The 19,603-nt window shown below is 39.1% G+C and overlaps 1 protein-coding gene and 1 long non-coding RNA gene across 6 annotated transcripts in view; one reads left to right on the top strand and one right to left on the bottom strand.

Annotated features, from left to right (window-relative positions):
- LOC132528946 (uncharacterized) overlaps positions 1-19,508 on the bottom strand; it is a 61,873-nt gene extending 42,365 nt beyond the window's left edge. The window contains exons 1-4 of the long non-coding RNA XR_009543341.1: positions 18,867-19,508; positions 17,129-17,254; positions 15,259-15,376; positions 12,719-12,813 (exon numbers count right to left, since the gene is read on the bottom strand). This is a non-coding gene — a long non-coding RNA (uncharacterized LOC132528946). The remainder of the gene's footprint in view (positions 1-12,718; positions 12,814-15,258; positions 15,377-17,128; positions 17,255-18,866) is intronic.
- The window catches only part of ACSS3 (acyl-CoA synthetase short chain family member 3), a 147,767-nt gene continuing 147,303 nt past the window's right edge, over positions 19,140-19,603 (top strand). For 2 of the 5 annotated variants that reach the window (XR_009543339.1, XM_060165115.1), the window contains exon 1: positions 19,143-19,554. Coding sequence is in view for 3 of the 5 variants with exons in the window: in XM_060165115.1 (XP_060021098.1) it covers positions 19,247-19,554 (308 nt within the window). In the remaining 2 variants the exon portion in view is untranslated. Of the gene's footprint in view, positions 19,555-19,603 lie in introns of all 5 variants that reach the window. The other 3 variants (XM_060165116.1, XM_060165113.1, XR_009543340.1) reach the window with 3 other exon arrangements.

Genomic DNA, 19,603 nt, shown 5'->3' with positions numbered 1-19,603 from the left:
TAAACTTCTCTCTTACAACTGCTTTTTCTGCTTCCCATAGGTTTTGGATCATCATGTTTTCACTGTCATTTGTCTCTAGGTAATTTTTGATTCCCTGTTTGATTTCTTCAGTGATCTCTTGGTTATTTAGTAATGTATTGTTTAGCCTCCATGCATTTGTACTTTTTACATTTTTTTCCCTGTAATTGATTTCTAATCTCATAGCACTGTGGTCGCAAAAGATGCTTGATATGATTTCAATTTTCTTAAATTTACCAAGGCTTGATTTGTGACCCAAGATGTGATCTATCCTGGAGGATGTTCCATGTGCACTTGAGAAGAGAGTGTAATCTGCTGTTTTTTGGATGGAATGTCCTATAAATATCAATTAAATCTATCTGGTCTATTGTGTCATTTAAAACTTGTGTTTCCTTATTACTTTTCTGTCTGGATGACCTGTCCATTGTTGTAATTGAATCGTTAAAGTTCCCCACTATTACTGTGTAACTATATATTTCCTCTTTTATAGATGTTAGCATTTGCATTATGTATTGATGTGCTCCTATGCTGGGTGCATATATATTTATAATTGTTATATCTTCTGCTTGGATTGATCTCTTGATCATTATGTAGTGTCCTTCCTTGTCTCTTGAAACATTATTATAATGTCTATTTTATCTGAGTATTGCTAGTCCAGCTTTCTGTTGATTTCCATTTGCATGGAATATCTTTTTCAATCCCCTCACTTTCACTCTGTATGCGTCCCTAGGTCTGAAGTGGGTCTCTTGTAGACAGCATATAGATGGGTCTTGTTTTTGTATCCATTCAGTGAGCCTGTGTCTTTTGGTTGGAGCATTTAATTCATTCACATTTAAGGTAATTATCGATATGTATGCTCCTATTACCATTTTCTTAATTGTTTTGGGTTTGTTTTTGTAGGTATTTTCTTCACTTGTGTTTCCCACTTAGAGAAGTTCCTTTAGCATTTGCTATAAAGCTGGTTCGGTGGTGCTGAATTCTCTTAGCTTTTTTTTTTTTTAACATGTTTATTGGAGTATAACTGCTTTACAATGGTGTGACAGTTTCTGCTGTATAACAAAGTGAATCAGCTATACATATACATATATCCCCATATCTCCTCCCTCTTGCATCTCCTTGCCACCCTCCCTATCCCACCCCTCTAGGTGGTCACAAAGACTGAGCTGATCTCCCTGTACTATGGGGCTGCTTGCCACTAGCTATCTATTTTACATTTGGTAGTGTATATATGTCCATGCCATTCTCTCAGTTCATCCCAGCTTACCCCTCCCCCTCTCTGTGTCCTCAAGTTTATTCTCTATGTTTGCGTTTTTATTCCTGTCCTGCCCATAGGTTCTTCAGAATCATTTAATTTAATTAATTTTTTTTAGATTCCATATATATGTGTTAGCATACGGTATTTCTTTTTCTCTTTCCAACTTACTTCATTCTGTATGAGAGACTCTAGGTCCACCCACCTCACTACAAATAACTCAATTTCCTTTCTTTTTACGTCTGAGTAATATTCCATTGTATGTATGTGCCACATCTTTATCCATTCATCTGTCGATGGACATTTAGGTTGCTTCCACATCCTGGCTATTGTAAATAGAGCCGCAATGAATATTGTGATATATGACTTTTTTTGAATTATGGTTTTCTCAGGGTATATGCCCAGGAGTGGGATTGCTGGGTTGTATGGCAGTTCTATTTTTAGTTTTTTAAGGAACCTTCATACTGTTCTCCATAGTGGTTGTGTCAATTTACATTTCCACCAACAGTGCAAGAGGGTTCCCTTTTCTCCACACCCTCTCCAGTATTTATTCTTTGTAGATTTTTTGATGGTGGCCATTCTGACTGGTGTGAGGTGATACCTCATTGTAGTTTTGATTTGCATTTCTCTAATGATTAATGATGTTGAGCATTCTTTCATGTGTTTGTTGGCAATCTGTATATCTTCTTTGGAGAAATGTCTATTTAGGTCTTCTGCCCATTTTTGAATTGGGTTGTTTGTTATTTTGATATTGAGATACATGAGCTGCCTGTAAATTTTGGGGACTAATCCTTTGTCATATGCTTCATTTGAAAATATTTTCTCTTATTCTGAGGGTTGTCTTTTTGTCTTGTTTATGGTTTCCTTTGCTGTGCAAAAGCTTTTAAGTTTCATTAGGTCCCATTTGTTTATTTTTGTTTTTATTTCCATTTCTCTAGGTAGTGGTTCAAAAAGGATCCTGCTGTGATTTATGTCATGGAGTGTTCTGCCTATGTTTTCCTCTAAGAATTTTATAGTGTCTGGCCTTACATTTAGGTCTTTAATCCATTTTGAGTTGATTTTTGTGTATGGTGTTAGGGAGTGTTCTAATTTCATTCTTTTACATGTAGCTGTCTAGTTTTCCCAGCACCATTTATTGAAGAGGCAGTCTTTTCTCCATTGTATATTCTTGCCTCCTTTATCAAAGATAAGGTGACCATATGTATGTGGGTTTACCTCTGGGCTTTGTATTCTGTTCCACTGATCTATATTTCTGTTTTTGTGCCATCATACTGTCTTGATTACTGTAGCTTTGTAGCATAGTCTGAAGTCAGGGAGCCTGATTCCTCCAGCTCTGTTTTTCTTTCTCAGGATTGCTTTGGCTATTCGGAGTCTTTTGTGTTTCTGTACAAATTGCGAATTTTTTTGCTCTAGTTCTGTGAAAAATGCCATTGGTAGTTTCATAGGGATTGCATTGAATCTATAGATTGCTGTGGGTAGTATAGTCATTTTCATAATGTTGATTCTTCCAATCCAAGAACATGATACAAACATCTGTTTGTATCACTTTTAATTTCTTTCATCAGTGTCTTATAGTGTTCTCCATACAGGCCTTTTGCCTCCTTCTGTAGGTTTATTCCTAGCTATTTTACTCTTTTTGTTGCCATGGTAAGTGGGTGTGTTTCCTTAATTTCTCTTTCAGATTTTTCATCATTTGTGTATAGGAATGCAAGAGATTTCTGTGCATTAATTTTGAATCCTGCTACTTTACCAATTTCATTGATTAGCTCTAGTAGTTTTCTGGTAGCATCTTTAGGATTCTCTATGTATAGTATCATGTCATCTACAAAAAGTGACAATTTTACTTCTTCTTTTCTGGTTTGGATTCCTTTTATTTCTTTTTCTTCTCTGATTGCTGTGGCTAAAACTTGCAAAACTACATTGAATAATAGTGGTGAGAGTGGGAAACCTTGTCTTCTTCCTGATCTTAGAGGAAATGATTTCAGTTTTTCACCATTGAGAATAATGTTTGCTATGGGTTTGTCGTATATGGCCTTTAGTATGTTGAGGTTAACTTCCCTCCATGCCTACTTTTTGGATGGTTTTTATCCTAATTGGGTGTTGAACTTTGTCAAAAGTTTTTCTGCATCTACTGAGATGATCATATGCTTTTTCTCCTGCAGTCTGTGAATATCATTTATCCCATTGATTGATTTGCGTATATCGATTGATTTGCGTACACCACCTCATGGTGTATGATCCTTTTAATGTGCTATTGGATTCTGTTTGTTAGTATTTTGTTGAGGATTTTTGCATCTATGTTCATCAGTGATATCGATCTGTAGTTTTCTTTTTTTGTGGCATCTTATTCTGGTTTTGGTATCAGGGTGATGGTGGCATCATAGAATGAGTTTGGGAGTCTTCCTCCCTCTGCTATACTTTGGAAGAGTTTGAGAAGGATAGGTGTTAGCTCTTCTCTAAATGTTTGACAGAATTTGCCTGTGAAGTCTTCTGGTCCTGGGCTTTTGTTTGTAGGAAGATTTTTAATCACTCTCTCAATTTCAGTGCTTGTGTGTGGTCTGTTTATATTTTCTATTTCTTCCTAGTTCAGTCTCAGAACGTGGTGCTTTTCTAAAAATTTGTCCCATTTCTTCCAGGTTGTTCATTTTATTGGCATATAGTTGCTTGTAGTAATCTCTCATGATCTTTTTTTTTTTTCCTCATGATCTTTTGTATTTCTGCAGTGTCAGTTGTTACTTCTCCTTTTTCATTTCTAATTCTATTGATCTGAATCTTCACCCTGTTTTTCTTGATGAGTCTGGCTAATGGTTTATCAATTTTAACTATCTTCTCAGAGAACCAGCTTTTAGTTTTATTGATCTTTGCCATCATTTTCTTCATCTCTTTTTCATTTATTTCTGATCTGATCTTTATGATTTCTTTCCTTCTGCTAACTTTGGGGTTTTTTTTGTTCTTCTTTCTCTAATTGCTTTAGGTGTAAGGTTAGGTTGTTTATTTGCGATGTTTTTTGTTTCTTGACGTAGGATTGTATTGCTATAAATTTTGCTGCATCCCATAGGTTTTGGGTCGTCGTGTTTTCATTTTTTTCTAGGTATTTTCTGATTTCCTCTTTGATTACTTCAGTGATCTCTTGGTTATTTAGTAGTGTATTTAGTAGCCTCCTTGTGTTTGTATTTTCTACAGATTTTTCCTGTAATTGATATAGTCTCACAGTATTGCGGTTGGAAAAGATAATTGATACGATTTCAATTTTCTTAAATTTACCAAGGATTGATTTGTGACTCAAGATATGATCTATCCTGGAGAATGTTCCATGAGCACTTGAGAAGAAAGTGTAATCTGCTGTTTTGGGATGGAATGTCCTATAAATATCAATCAAGTCCATCTTGTTTATTGTATCATTTAAAGTTTGTGTTTATTTATTTATTTTCATTTTGGATGATCTGTCCATTGGTGAAAGAGGGGTGTTAAAGTCCCCTACTATGATTTTGTTACTGTCGATTTACCCTTTATGGCTGTTAGCATTTGCCTTATGTATTGAGGTGCTCCTATGTTCGGTGCATGAATATTTACAATTGTTATATCTTCTTCTTGGATTGATCCCTTGATCATTATGTAGTGTCCTTCTTTGTCTCTCGTAACACTCTTTATTTTAAAGTCTATTTTGTCTGATATGAGAATTGCTATTCCACCTTTCTTTTGATTTCCATTTGCATGGAATATCTTTTTCCATCCTCTCACTTTCAGTCTGTATGTGTCCCTAGGTCTGAAGTGGGTCTCTTGTAGACAGCATATATATGGGTCCTGTTTTTGTATCCATTTAGCATTCAGCCAGTCTATGTCTTTTGGTTGGAGCATTTAATCCATTTACATTTAAGGTAGTTATTGATATGTATGTTCCTATTACCATTTTCTTAATTGTTTTTGGTTTGTTTTTATAGGTCTTTTTCTTCTCTTGTGTTGCCGACTTAGAGAAGTTCCTTTAGCATTTGCTATAGAGCTGGTTGGTGGTGCTGAATTCTCTTAGCTTTTGCTTGTCTGTAAAGCTCTTGATTTCTCCATCGAATCTGAGTGAGATCCTTGCTGGGTAGGGTAATCTTGGTTGTAGGTTCTTCCCTTTCAACACTTTAAATATATCATGCCACTCCCTTCTGGTAGAAGTTTTGCTGAGAAATCAGCTGTTAACCTTATGGGAGTTCCCTTGTACGTTATTTGTCGTTTTTCCCTTGTTCCTTTTAATAATTTTTCTTTGTCTTTAATTTTTGTCAATTTGATTCCTATGTGTCTCAGCATGTTTCTCCTTGGGTTTATCATGCCTGGCACTCTCTGCACTTCCTGGACTTGGGTGGCTATTTCCTTTCCCATGTTAGGGAAGTTTTTGACTATAACCTCTTCAAATATTTTCTCGGGTCCTTTCTCTCTCTCTTCTCTGCTGGGACCCCTATAATGCGAATGTTGGTGCATTTAATGTTGTCCCAGAGTTCTCTTAGGCTGTCTTCATTTCTTTTCATTCTTTTTTCTTTATTCTTTCTGTGGCAGTGAAGTCCATCATTCTGTCTTCCAGGTCACTTATCCGTTTTCTGTTTCAGTTATTCTTCTATAGATTCCTTGTAGTGTATTTTTCATTTCAGTTATTGTATTGTTCATCTCTGTTTGTTTGTTCCCTAATTCTTCTAGGTCTTTCTTTTTTACTTCTTATAGGTCTTTGTTAAACATTTCTTGCATCTTCTCGATCTTTGCCTCCATTATTTTTCCGAGGTCCTGGATCATCTTCACTATCATTATTCTGAATTCTTTTTCTGGGAGTTTGCCTATCTCCACTTCATTTAATTGTTTTTCTGGGGTTTTATCTTGTTCCTTCAACTGAGACATAGCCCTCTGCCTTTTCATTTTGTCTCTCTTTCTGTGAATGTGTTTTTCATTCCGCAGGCTGCAGGACTGTAGTTGTTCTTGCTTCTGCTGTCTGCCCTCTGGTGGATGAGGCTATTTAAGAGGCTTGTGCAAGCTTCCTGATGGGAGGGACTGTGTGTGTGTCTTTTATTCCCTTATTCATTCACTCACTCTTTAAGTCAATTGGTCAATCAGATACAGTCTCCAGAAGACACCTATTAAATATCTACCATGTAACATTACCATGCTAGATATCAAGGATACCAAGATAAGCCTGATCCTTACCCTCAGAAGTTAGAGTTTACTGTGGCAGAGAGTGGATTGTGGTAAGTGCTAAGACAGTGGAAACAGAGGCACCTACTACACTTAGAAAAGTCTTCCTGGAAGAGGCAATGGACAAGGAGGGATCTTCAGGCTGAGGAGGAATTATCTTAGGAAAAAAGAAAAGAACGGTCTAGCAAAATAAAACAATGTGTATTAGCAGAGGAGAGTGAGAACCAGTCATAAAGCAACTTAGAGATCTGGTAAGAGATGAGGAAGGGGAGGGAAAGAGAGGATAGTTCATGGAGGGCATTGTAAGTTAGGTTGAAGAATTTGGAGTTTATCTGGAGTACACTAGGCAAATCAAATTATTCCCCAGTTTCTCTTCTGTCTCTGACCTGAATGGTCCATTTCTTGGGTCATAATTTGGCATAAAGTCTTCTGTGAGTTTTCTCAGTGTACCGTCATGCTTCTGTTGTCATCACTGCCATTACTAAGTATTTTGGACTATATATTCTGCACATTTAAACATTTATATCCTGCTGGGTACAGTTTTCCTTTGTGATCTATATATCAAATAGTCTAGTATTTCAAGGTCCCTTGTAAAATATCTTCTGTTAATTTCTTTGAGTCCTTATGCCTCAGTTTTTTTTTTTGAATAATAAATTGTCTGTGATTGTAAAAAAAAAAAAGTCTAGGGCTTTCCTGGTGGCGCAGTGGTTAAGAGTCCGCCTGCCGATGCAGGGGACATAGGTTCGTGCCCCGGTCCGGGAAGATCCCACATGCCACGGAGCGGCTGGGTCTGTGAGCCATGGCCGCTGAGCCTGCGCGTCCGGAGCCTGTGCTCCACAACGGGAGAGGCCACAACAGTAAGAGGCCCGCGTACCGCAAAAAAAAAAGTCTAGTATCATGGCAGATACTGTTTGCACATTGACCATGGGGCTATCTGAAACTTAAATTAATGCTATTACTTGATGCTTCTGGACCATTCCATCTATGGCCCTCTTTTCTCGGCAGCCCAGGAAGATCCATTCCTCCTTTCTCCAAGATAACTTGATGCTGCCCTAGTAAAATGCAATGGGGACTATAATCCTCCAGGAAACAACACTGTCTGATACCCACACACACACACACACACACTCATGTACATATACTTAAAAGCCTCCAATTTCCTGTGACCCTGAAGATAAGTTCCATATTATTTTATGTGGCTTAAAAAGCACTAAGACGACATTACAAGTCCTGGCCATGTCTTCACTTGACCGTTAGTAACTGCTGTGTCTGGGTGAGGTGAGATGGGGCAGGGAGAATACAAAGAGGCTCAAGTGTGCTCCAGACAGAGGTTACAGCATGGCCAGAGATGAAGATGAGAAAGGCATATGTCTATCTGAACCTCTGAAAAAATTATAGCTATTTTCATAAGTTTTTCCTCTGCTTGGAACACTCTTGTACTTGTTGCTTGCTCAACCCCTGTCTATTATTGCATTTCCACATTTAAAAATCATGTCCTTCAAGCAGCCTTCTCTGGCTTACCTCCTTCCCCCACTTTTTTCAAGAATGATCATGTACTCCCATACTCCCACAGCACTTTTCTTGTAATTGATTATTTAAGTTTCTTTCCTAACTAAACTATAAATTTGATGACAACAGAATTTTGCTCCTGTTATATTCCAATTAGCCAACAGAATGCCTGGCATATACCTGATGCCTAATAAATACATGCTGAATCAATGAATGGAAATAACCATTTGTTTAGTACCAATTATGAATTAGGCACTGCACCAAGTGCTTTATATGCATTATCTCACTTAAGCTCACCAGTATTATTCCCATTTTACACACGAGGAAACTGAGTCTTAGAATAAGAGACTTGCTCCAAATCACACAGCTAATAAGTGATAGAGCAAGGACTGAAAGCAAGGACTGTCTGATTCAGGAGCCTGAACTCCTAACCTCTCTATTATAACAATTTCTCCCTGGTTCTCCCTATTATATTTACTCATTTGCTTTTGTTGAACTGGGATTTACAACTTGTTTGGCCTATATCAAAGGTTATTTGAGTGAGTGGAAAAAAATCATAGGTTTTAAATGTTCTTAAGTTTCTCCATTTCTCTCTCCTCTTGGATAAATGTTAGCTACACATGTTCATTATCAATGCTTCCACTTGTATTTTGACCTGATGTATTTTCAAAGTGTACACCTCAAATTTTGTTAATTTGCCTCTACCATATGGTTAGACATCTTGGTTCTTTTTGTTAATAAGAGGGGAGGTTACAGGTAAGTTTAAAGTAGAGTTAAAATAGTTATGCTCTTTTGTTCTTAATAAATCTGTTTTGATTGCATGCCAATGGTATTACTGTTATTTAAAAAAATTTTTTTAACCTACGTTCCATTTCCAAAGAGAAATTTGAAGTGGGTTGTGTTTTTTCCTTGGGAAGCTTTCTGATTGTCATCTTTCTAACCTAAGATGATTAAGTGTAGTTTTGAGAGACAGAGGAAGAATACTGCCTACAAACCCCAAATCTCTTAGATCTAAATCTTGCACAAAAACCTTGATCAAATTACCAAAAGTAAAATTGCAGCAGCTCAGTTAAACATTCACAGGATTATTTATTTTGAATTGATTTAAATGTATACTTCAATAAATCACTTAAATGTTATTTTCTAATACTATTTGTGGAGAAACAAGTCAACTTTGGGGTTATCATAACTATCACAAAAAAATCTGATTACCATTCAGTTATATACAACATAACTAAATCCCTAGTATAGATTTAATTTAGTTTTTACAGTAAAAGTCTTTGCTTTGCTCTACGTATTTTGTCTTTCATAGAAATTTAAGAATTTTGTTACATATCTTTTTTTTTGTTACATATCTTAATTACAACTTAATTATAATAGTTTGGTCTTTTTAATTACCACAATGCATTTACAGTGTTGAGATTCAAATTTATTTGCCTTCTGTAGAGTCTTATAGAGTGCTACTACATGCAGCATTGTCAAAATCAACAGGCATTGCACATGAGGTAAGCAACAAAGGAGTACACAGGGCAAAAGTCAGTCACTTTTCTATTACTGCTTATCTAATCCTGAAAAGAATAAATGTTCATGTTTAAGGAAATTGTGTGTTTTTTTAAGTTACATTTTTTTTTTTTTTTGGTGGTACGCGGGCCTCTCCCTGCTGTGGCCTCTCCCGTTGTGGAGCACAGGCTTCGGACGTGCAGGCTCAGCGGCCATGGTTCATGGGTCTAGCCACTCCGCGGCATGTGGGATCTTCCCAGACCAGGGCACGAATCCATGTCCCCTGCATCGGCAGGCGGACTCTCAACCACTGCGCCACCAGGGAAGCCCTTTAAGTTACATTTTTAATTCAAATATTGATTGTGGTCTAAGTGTCATTCAAAACAGTGTTGTTCAAAGACAAAATATTTAGTTCACTTCCTAAAGCATCTGATCTCAGGAAGACAAATTATAAATTACAAAGGAGGCATCTACTTAACTGAGCTTCTGCCTCCTCTGTACTTGTTTATACCAAGTGACTCTTGCTTGTTTTTAATGTTTTCCCATCACAGAGAACATACATGGGAAAAGCATGGTCTTGATGATGTCAAGGAGAATGTTTTTGAGGAAAGGGGTGAGGAATATCTTTAAAATGACTGATCTTCTTTCTAAGGTTAGTAGGTTAAGAACTTTATTAAGCAGACTGGATGTTCTGGGTCTAGAATAGCCATTGAGTGTACTCCAATTTGGAAAATTACTATCAGTTATAACAGTGAATGAATAAGGGGTATTTGGCACTATTTGGCAGTATTAAAATTGTATATTTTGGGGGGGCACTAATGCACTCAACTTTTCTTGAGTCTTATGAAGTCCAGAAGGGGGTTTAAGATGTTGACGTTTGGGGGTTTTGTTTGGTTGGTTGTTTAGGTTTTGTTCTGTTTGTTTGTTGGTTGGTTGGTTGTTTGCAAGGGGAGAGGGTGAAATTTCCTTATAGCTCTCTAATACGGACCTGACAAGAGAATTAGCAAAGGCTAAGAATGATTGAAGAATTAAGTGCCTGTCTACACGACAGGTAAAACTGGAATACAGAATCTAGGAGAAAGGGCTTCCTGAACTTGAGTCAAGGTGGGATTCATTATTAAAGTTCCATAAAATATAAACATCGTAGAAAAAAGGGACAGTGTGTCATTAGCAAACCCAAAGCCACCTCTTTGAAGGCCTTTTGTTACAGATGTCAGATTCAGGAGCTAATGGTTATGGTAAGGACCAGAATAGGAGGCTCAAAACCCCCAAACTTTATAAGCATAAATCAGATACACTTCTGTTTTTGAAATCCATCCAATAGCTCTCAACTGCATTTAGAGTAAAATCTAAATTCCTTTCTGTAGTCTATAAGATCCTTCAGGATCTAGCTCTTCCTGTCTCTAATACAGCAACTCTCAACCTTTAAACATGCTCCAACATCACCTGTTAACTTTCTAACTCCCATACCTATCAAGCTTGTTCCATCCACAGAGACCTTAAAAGTGTTCCGTCTGTCCCTCTCTCTAAAGTTCTCTTTCCCCATATATTCCCATTGGCAGTTCCTTCCTATAGATCAGGTCTTAGTTTAATATCACTTCCTAAGGGAATTTGCTCACTTGCCCTTTACTTTGTTTTATTTTTATCATAGCCCACATCCTTATCTCAAATATAGTTATATGTTGTGTTATAGTGTGCTAAGTTATTATTTTCTATATCTGACTACTAGAACATATACATCATGCGATCTAACAAAAAGCGTCTGTCTTCTTGGCCTCTGTATCCATGTATGCCTGACATATAGTTGATATTCAATAGCTCTTTGCTGAAAGGGCTACCTGAACAAATGAGCATACATCGAACTAGTCATGTCTCCAAGCAGAATAACAGAGGAGTTTTGGAGCAGGTGAAGGTCCAGGAAGTCACTCAACACCTGGAAGGTTTGGCAGAAGTCTGTCAGGGCACAATCATGACTGGGAGGCCGAATCTTTCATAAATAGAAATTCATGAAACTGGACAATTCTGGAATCCAGCTCTAGGAGCAAAACTCCAAGCCCTAAGAGGCTCCCAAATTATTCCTAAACAGCATAGGTGCTTCAGTTAATAAACTACTCCTTAGGTAAATGCATTTGGATATTGCATTAGCTCTTTTAGAATAGTAAGCTTCAGTCTTCACAGCTTTAGATTGCTCTTGCCCATAACTTGGCTCATTTAATGCTTGTAATAACTCTCTTAGGATAGTAACCTTTTGTCCTATTACTGCAGATTCATTTTAATAAAGTCTATAGGCTGTAACATAGCACATTTAGAATTTATATTAACTCTTTGAGTTCAACAGTTAAACATCATTAAATGCACCGAAGCAGGATTATTCTTTCTTGATTTAGAGAGGATCTTAAACTCTTAAACATTTTCTGAAAAATAAGTGTATTAATCAGGTAGTGTCCCCTAAAATTTATAGACATGATCTATGAAAATATAACTTTCGGTTATCCTTTTGGCAAAGATATAAAACGTTTATTTCAAAAATAGATTATGGGATGTGAAGGCAAATTTGTACTTTAACGGGAAACAAATGGAACCAAGCAGAGTCTGGATTGAAACAGAGCAGATCAGTTGTTCTCAGGCTTTTACACTCTGCAATTCTCTCTTAAGTGGCACAATGCCAGTACACACAGGTACACAAACACAGACAACATGCCACTAATTTGGTCATTCATTCAACTAACTTGTATTAAGAAGTGTTTGCTGTGTGTGGGAACTGTGTAAGGTATGGGGACACTGAGGTTAAACTAACATTATAATACATATTTCTGCAGGGGCTCACAGTCTTCCAGGGGAGAAGGGTTGGTAAAGGTAATTACAGTAGTGTATGCTATAACAAATATATGAATAGGGCAGAGAAAAGCAAGGGCTCATCTGCTTAATGTGATCAGGGAATGCATCCAGGAGATGAAGAGATTTGTACTAAATCCTAAAGAGAGAGTTGGAAGCGTTGCCAAGGTGAAGAAGCCACTGCAGTCAGAAGGAAGATTTGTGGAAGGTGAAGGACTAGGATTTTATAGGGAACTGTGAGAAGCCAGGTATGAATAGAGCCAGGTGTGTGCATGTAGGAAAAGGCAGTATATACAAAGTGTAGAAGAACTATCTGGCAACACTCTTGGCAGTTTGGTAAGGGGCTATAATTCTTTCCTGTACAAGATTTTAGTATCCTTGGTCTTTGCTCATGTTAAAAAGTAAACTCCAGTCACTACGACAAAGCAAAAGTATTCTTACTTTTGGCAGCCAGCCTCCAAGATGGTCCCCAATCATCCAGACTCTTCCTATTCACACCCTTGTATAGTCTCCTCCCACATTGTACCGAAGTTTGTCTGTGTGACCAATAGCATAAAGGAGAAGTGATAAATTGCCCTTCTGAGATGAGATTGGGTCATAAAAGATTGTGGAGTCTGTCTTGGTCTCTCTCTCTCTCTCTCTCTCTCTCACACACACACACACACACACACACACACACAGACACACACACATCACATCACTTAATCAATCCATCACTCAATCACTCATCTTGCTCCGGGGAAAGCCAGCTGCCATGTCCTCTGAACAGCCCCTTGAACTGAAGCTTCCTGCCAACAGCCATGTAAGTGAGCATGAACTCGATACCCCTGCCCATTGGCATGATCATAGTTCTGACCAACAGACCACCTGGCTACCACTTGATTAGAGCCAGAACCACTCAGCTAACTAACTCATTCTGATTCCAGATCCAGAGAAGCTCATATGAGATAATAAATATCTGTTGTTTTAAGCTGCTCAGTTAGGGAATAATTTATTAGACAGCAATAGATAATAGTACACTACTCATTTCCAAATGCCCTCTAGGGGAGCAGAATAGATCCCAAGTGAAACCGGCAGGTCTATGCCAAAGACTTTGGGCTTTGGACTTCTCACCATAGGCAGGTGGGAAGCCACTGACAGATTTTAGGCAAGATGGTGATACAACTGATTTATGTTTTAGAATGATTACTTTAATCCTAGGGTCTTCCATTCCATTTTTGGGTCCTCCACTATTGCTTTTTCATCTGCCTCTAAAGGGCCTAACAAACCATATGGCACTTGCTGACGTGTTTTCTTCCTGACTAGACTGTGAGCTACTTAGGAACAGAGATGGATGTATTAGTACCTCTTAGTCATTTATAAACAATTCTTTGTGTTCCGAGAATCCTGCTGAGCATGGGGAGGGAGAGGCACTCAGTAAACCCCTATGAATTAATTGAGTGATAGGAGATAGTTGAACCTGCAGAAAGGGAGTTGGGCTAGCAGGGTACTAGATTAGCTCGCTGAAGGAGTGACGAAGGAATGGACTTTAGAAATGTCAAAGGAGAAGAAAGCAGAAATTAGTCATTTCACACACACATACATTTTTAGTTAGTTTTGCAGGTGCAATCGTCTATCAAAAAACCTAAATCTTTGTACTGTCTCCTGGGGTTGTCACAGCAGAGGTGAAAGGGGGAGATTCCCAGAAACATTACTTGAAGTTCGTAGGTATGAAACAATGTTACTAAAAAAATGATAAAAAAAAATAACAGTTTTCTTACTCTTTCAAAACTGATAAGTTGGTTTATACTAGGCTAATAAAAGTTTCAGTGGGAAGAAGCAATATAATGTTATAGAGAAACTCTATATCCACATACAGTTATAAGTATATAGATATAAAGAGGCAAACTTTATATTCATACCAAGTTATAAGAGTATCTGGATTAAGCAAAAAAAAAAAAAAAAAAAGCAAGTGTAAGCAAATAACAAAGAGAAGTCCATTGAAATCCTTTTTATACACAAAATATCTCCACTGGGAATTCTGAACACACTCTAGAACTCTAAATATTCAGGTGTTCAATTCTAAAAACAGGTAGGGATTTGTATTAACAGGTAAAACAGAAAAGTATCACAAGAGTCATCTGAAGTCTCACCATTCAGAATGATGGTTGGAAAAAGTGTCCAAATACTTTATAATTTTCTTATGCACATAAATGAGATATCTTTTTTCACGATCTACTTAAAGTAAGCAATTTCTTTGCCTCCATATTTTCTTCAATTTTAAAGTAGCTTCATTTGAAAGACTTGTGTTGTCTTTAAAACCCCCAAATGATTACCCACTTCCTTGTTACATAAGAGCGGCTCTTGTTTTGGTTAACTGGACTTGTTTTTCATTTTCTAGTTTAATTTTGTATCTTCTTAACACACACACACACACACACACACACACACACACACACATTGGTAACCCAAAGTAATGTTAGGTAATCAACTACACTTTATGAACAATTTTATTATAAAGGATATTTTTCCTTTTCATCATTTGTTCCCTGAAAATGAGATAATTTCTTATATATTTAAAGTATTATTACAAAAAATTGAGTAACAAGCAGTGGCTTTGGTTTAAGAATATAAAACAGAAACAGAATACTTTCTTAGGAATAATCTGTGAAGAAGAATTAAAATGACCTCTCAAGGATTTCGGTGATCTGATTAAAATATTAGCCATTTTTACTGGATTTTCCATCACAACTGCATTGATGAGATTTCTCCCCCTCAACTGGAAATTGCTATACAGATAAAAACAAAAACAAACAAAAAAATGAAAAAAATAAAAACCCTAAGAACTTGAAAAATATGATTGGAAATATTTGCCTAGGTTGTTCCTTTTCCAGTTTTTCTCAGATAAAGACAGCTACATTTTTATTACCTTTTACTAATTAACACTAAATTTTAGGATCTTTTTAAGAAATAAAAATAAGGCTGGTGGATGAATCCCATACCTTATATTTGGTTGCTAGAATGAACTGAAGTTGTAGAGTTCTTCCCATCCACTGGAATGTTATTTGTTTTAAAACAATTCTTTCATCCGCCTTTTTCTCCTTGCCTTTATTGTAATTACTATGTGGGCAAAAAGAAGAAAGTTTCAAAATAGGAGTCTATAATTACATTACTATGAGTCATTTCACTTTAGAAGTTTTAAAAATATTTACTAAGCCATGAAAGTCAGCATATTTTCCAGAAATTCTCTGCTAAATCAGAATAAATCTGCAGTGTTTCTGCAGGCTCAAATTTCAGCTCAGCATGTACCTGCTGCAGAGATAAAGTAATTTTTGCAAATGATTCCATGTGTACTTGCCAAGTTTTCATAATATCCAGGAAATTCAATATATAACATTTTTGCTTTTGTCATAAGTGAAAATCTTAGTAGTTCTAATACTTACCCAAAGTTAGACATTTAACTCTTAACAAATTTATGCAAAAAGTTGAATTGTGTGGTCAGCAGAATACATGACCAGGGTAGTCTACACTTACTTTTCAATTGTGTACTCTTTAATCCCTTTTACTCTCTGCGAAAAAAGTTAGTCTGTACTAAGAATGACTGATCCTAGGCAGAAATTGTAATCCTAAGAAAAATGAAGTTGTAGGATTCCTGTAGCTTTTTTCTCTTTTAATGCTAATTCCACTCTGCTCTTCTAATTTTCAGCAACGTTTTCTTAGGCATTAAGTATTTCAATTCCAATTTCCTCCCTTCCGCTCATTCCTTCTTGAGCAGTCTTTCACACTTTTTGATTCTCTTCACTCTTTCCTTCATTATTATGCTTTTCCCATTTACTAGAAAGTTTCTCTCGGATAATCTGATCAATTAATCTTTGTTTAAGATTTCTTTAAAATGTCATCTTGAATAGCATATTAAATATACCGTTTATTGCCATACAATGAAATAAATATTGTACTTATAAAAGGCTGGAATTTTAGAGGGCTTGAACACTGAAAAGATTGCAACTACCTTGTCTCCAAATTAGTCAAAAATCTTATTTTATTTTTTGAAGCAGTATGGAATGTACATGCATGTTTCAATCAAAATAATTTCTTGCAAAAATTTCTAACTGTAAAATTTCAAGGGTGTTAATGAAGCTGGAGGTTTGGGGGTTGATTTTTTGGAGTGGCTGTTTCTTCACAGGCTTTAAATTACCTTCATTTGCTACTGCCTTGGTGCTAAGCAATTTACACATATTTAAACCTTGCAACAATCCTGTGAGGTAAGGATCATCAGCCTCAAAATACAGATACTGAAATTACAGTGTAGGGAAATTAGCTCATTTTCCTAGTTTTCCCACCTAATTACAGGCAGTACTAGGATTCAAACCGGGTCTCAACGGCTAATGATTTTAAGCTTTTCACATGCTTGGCGATAGTCAACAGGTTTTTAGTGTCAAAGGTGAATGGTCTCAAACTCAGGTCCTGGCCTGCATTTGACGCTATTTTGCAGCTCTGCATCTGGCTCATGTTTCTAGTCTTACTGCCCACTCCTGTTCTGCCTCTCCACTACACTCCTCCTGTGCTGTACTGTATGCTCTTCCCTTGGCTTGAAATGGAACTTACATTCACAATCTGTTTCGTAAAATTACTTAAAACATGACAATGTACTGCAGGGTCCAGAGAAAATGGTTCCACCCAGCAGTGTGTGTGTGGGGGTTTAATTTCATCTCACACAATCTTTTAATTAGGCCTTTGGTTTTTAAGCCCTTAACCTTCATTCTGAACCTCCAGGGGAACCCAGGGCCTCCAAATCCTGAGGCATTTCAGGTGTGTGACGAGGAAATCCATTTTCTCCATTCACCTTCCCCTGCCCCCACCCCAGTCACATACCATGAATTCATTTTCTTTCCATTCTCTCACTTGTTTTCTTGTCCTCTCCTGTTCTCTTTGTTCTTCTGGGTGTTTACCATCACCACCACCGCCACCACCACCGTACTTTCTTTTTCAGTGAGGTTTCTAGAAGAAGAGGAATGGATGTGGGTATTCACCTTGTCATATTTTATTGGAAGTCTAAAATCTTTCTTCTTTTTAATAATCACCCTGGTATGAAAATTATGGACTTTGGAGTCAGATTCTCCACCTTTTCCAAGTCGGGGCACAGAGAGAAAATGGTCTTTGTATAGTATGCTGGGGTGGGTGGCAGGACTAACCTAAGGAGCCTGTGCACCTTGAATCACTGGTGTGCCAGGATATCCGTCACACAGCCTCAAGGTGGTAAACACTGGGATTATACTTCCCGCTTCTTAGTACTTGGGAAATACAGGAGCTAACATATTTGAAAGTGCCAGCACAATGTGGATACACAGGAAGAGCCAGTAGAGATCTGCCTGCTTCCTTCATATCCCCCCCCCCCCCGGCAACAAGTCACAACTTACACAATGCAGGGGCTCACATATCTGTTAAGCAAACGACTAAGATGGATGGACATCACTGTAATACAATAGGGGATGATTTGCAGTCAGAGGATCTTGTAGACCAGACAGCAGCATTAGACGGCTGGGCAGAGGAAAGAAGGAGGACAGGAGGTTATCGGGCTTCCTAACTCTCTCTGCATTCAAATAGTGACAAGTGCCTTTTGCTATTGGAAATCATTTGCTGTGAGGCCTTTGGTAGAGAGGTAGGCTGCAGGTGTTAGGGAAAAGTCTAGCGCCTTCTTAGTTGAAAGGGAATAGCTGAGGTGATTATTTAAAGAAATGTTCTTTGTTTTGCATTAGATTTATCTCTGTTCTGTTTAACCTTTATCTTCACATTATTCTTTTCCTGCAGAAAAAAAAAATCTGTTTACAATCTTCCTAGGGTCGGGGCATTCATTATTTCCCACTTCAGATTTGGGAATACACATCTTTACATTTAAAACTGCAAACACCGTCACACCAAACAGCATATGTTTGGCGTAACAAAGGCAAACGCGACCGCATCTGTAATTCACTAACAGGTAGAAAAAACAGTGAAGGAATCTGAAGAATGTTAAACCCAGACGGTAATCCATACCGCCTTTCTCTTTTAATTTTCCTCAGCTTCCTCTTTTTCTCTTTAGATTCATCTTGACTTTGCTCTTCGTTTGGGCTTAAATTTTTTTTTGGGTGGGGGGAGCGTGGGGTCTCATCCAAAAAAAAGGGCAAAGAAACTCCAAAGAGGCAAATGGGCAGGGAGGAAAATCAACAAGTCACCCTGCTTTCTGCCTAGATCCTGCGGGGAGTCCAGTTGGCAAGTGAATCCCCATTCCAACGGCGTAACCTTCCCCAGCGGCAGTCACCCCCAAAGCACTTCCCAACTCGGTTGGGCAACCTCCCTCCACTTCTCCTCCTCTCACAGCTGTCGGGAAATCCTGGAGCAGCCCTCACCCAGGAGCCGCTTGTTTTCTAAATAGCCGAGGTTGGAGCTTGTTTTAAAGAGAAAGAAACAAAACTCGACGCTTCAGGGGCTGGGCCGCAGAGCCCAGCTTGGCGGATTCCCGCTGCGGGCCGAGGCGCGGCCGCTCCACCGGCTGGCTCTCCAGAGACCAACCCCGAGAAGCTGCGCACTGCTTGTTTGCTGGAAAACAATGAATTGGGTCCGTCGGCCTCACCTTAGGGGTACCTGTGCGTCGGAGAAGGGAGGCCGCTCTGCAGCCTGAGGGCGGTTTTCCAGGCGAAGTCGCGGAGCTGGAGACGCGCAGAGGCGTCGGGTTTCGCGCGGCGCCGCTCTCGCCCGGCGCGGGGACGCTGTGCGCCCCCCTCCCTGCCCCCGCTGCAGCCTGTGGCTTCCCCCGCCGCTCCAGGTCGGTTTTTCCCGGCGACTCCAGTGTGACTTCCAAACTCCCGGGCTCTGGGCACACCTCGGAATTTGCCCCCGCCTCCTGCCTGCTCCCCTCGGGCTCCAGGAAGTCGCGAGCGCCCCAGGGGTCGCCCGAGGAGTGGGCTCGGGACGGCGGGCAGCGCAGCCTGCAGGGGGGCGCCAACGGCAGCGATGAAGCCATCTTGGCTGCAGTGTCGCAAAGTCACCGGCGCCGGGGGACTCGGGGGGTCCCTGCCCGCGTCCTCTCCCGCCCGGGGAGCCGGCCCGGCCCGCAGGGCGTACGTGGCCCCCGGCCAACGGGGCGCTCTCGGGGGCCGGGGCTGCCGGGCGCTGTCCTCGGGCGGCTGCGAGTACAAGACCCACTTCGCGGCCTCGGTGGCCGACCCCGAGAGGTTCTGGGGCAAAGCCGCGGAGCAGATCAGCTGGTACAAGCCCTGGACCAAAACGCTGGAGAACAGACATTCGCCTTCCACCAGTTGGTAAGTGACGCCTTCGCCCACCCCCCTCTCTCTTGGGTGCCAAGGCTTG

Source organism: Lagenorhynchus albirostris, chromosome 11 (genome assembly GCF_949774975.1).
Source record: "Lagenorhynchus albirostris chromosome 11, mLagAlb1.1, whole genome shotgun sequence".
Classification (NCBI taxonomy): domain Eukaryota; kingdom Metazoa; phylum Chordata; class Mammalia; order Artiodactyla; family Delphinidae; genus Lagenorhynchus; species Lagenorhynchus albirostris.
Note: the sequence above shows the minus strand (reverse complement) of the source record. Positions and strands in the feature narration are given on the sequence as shown.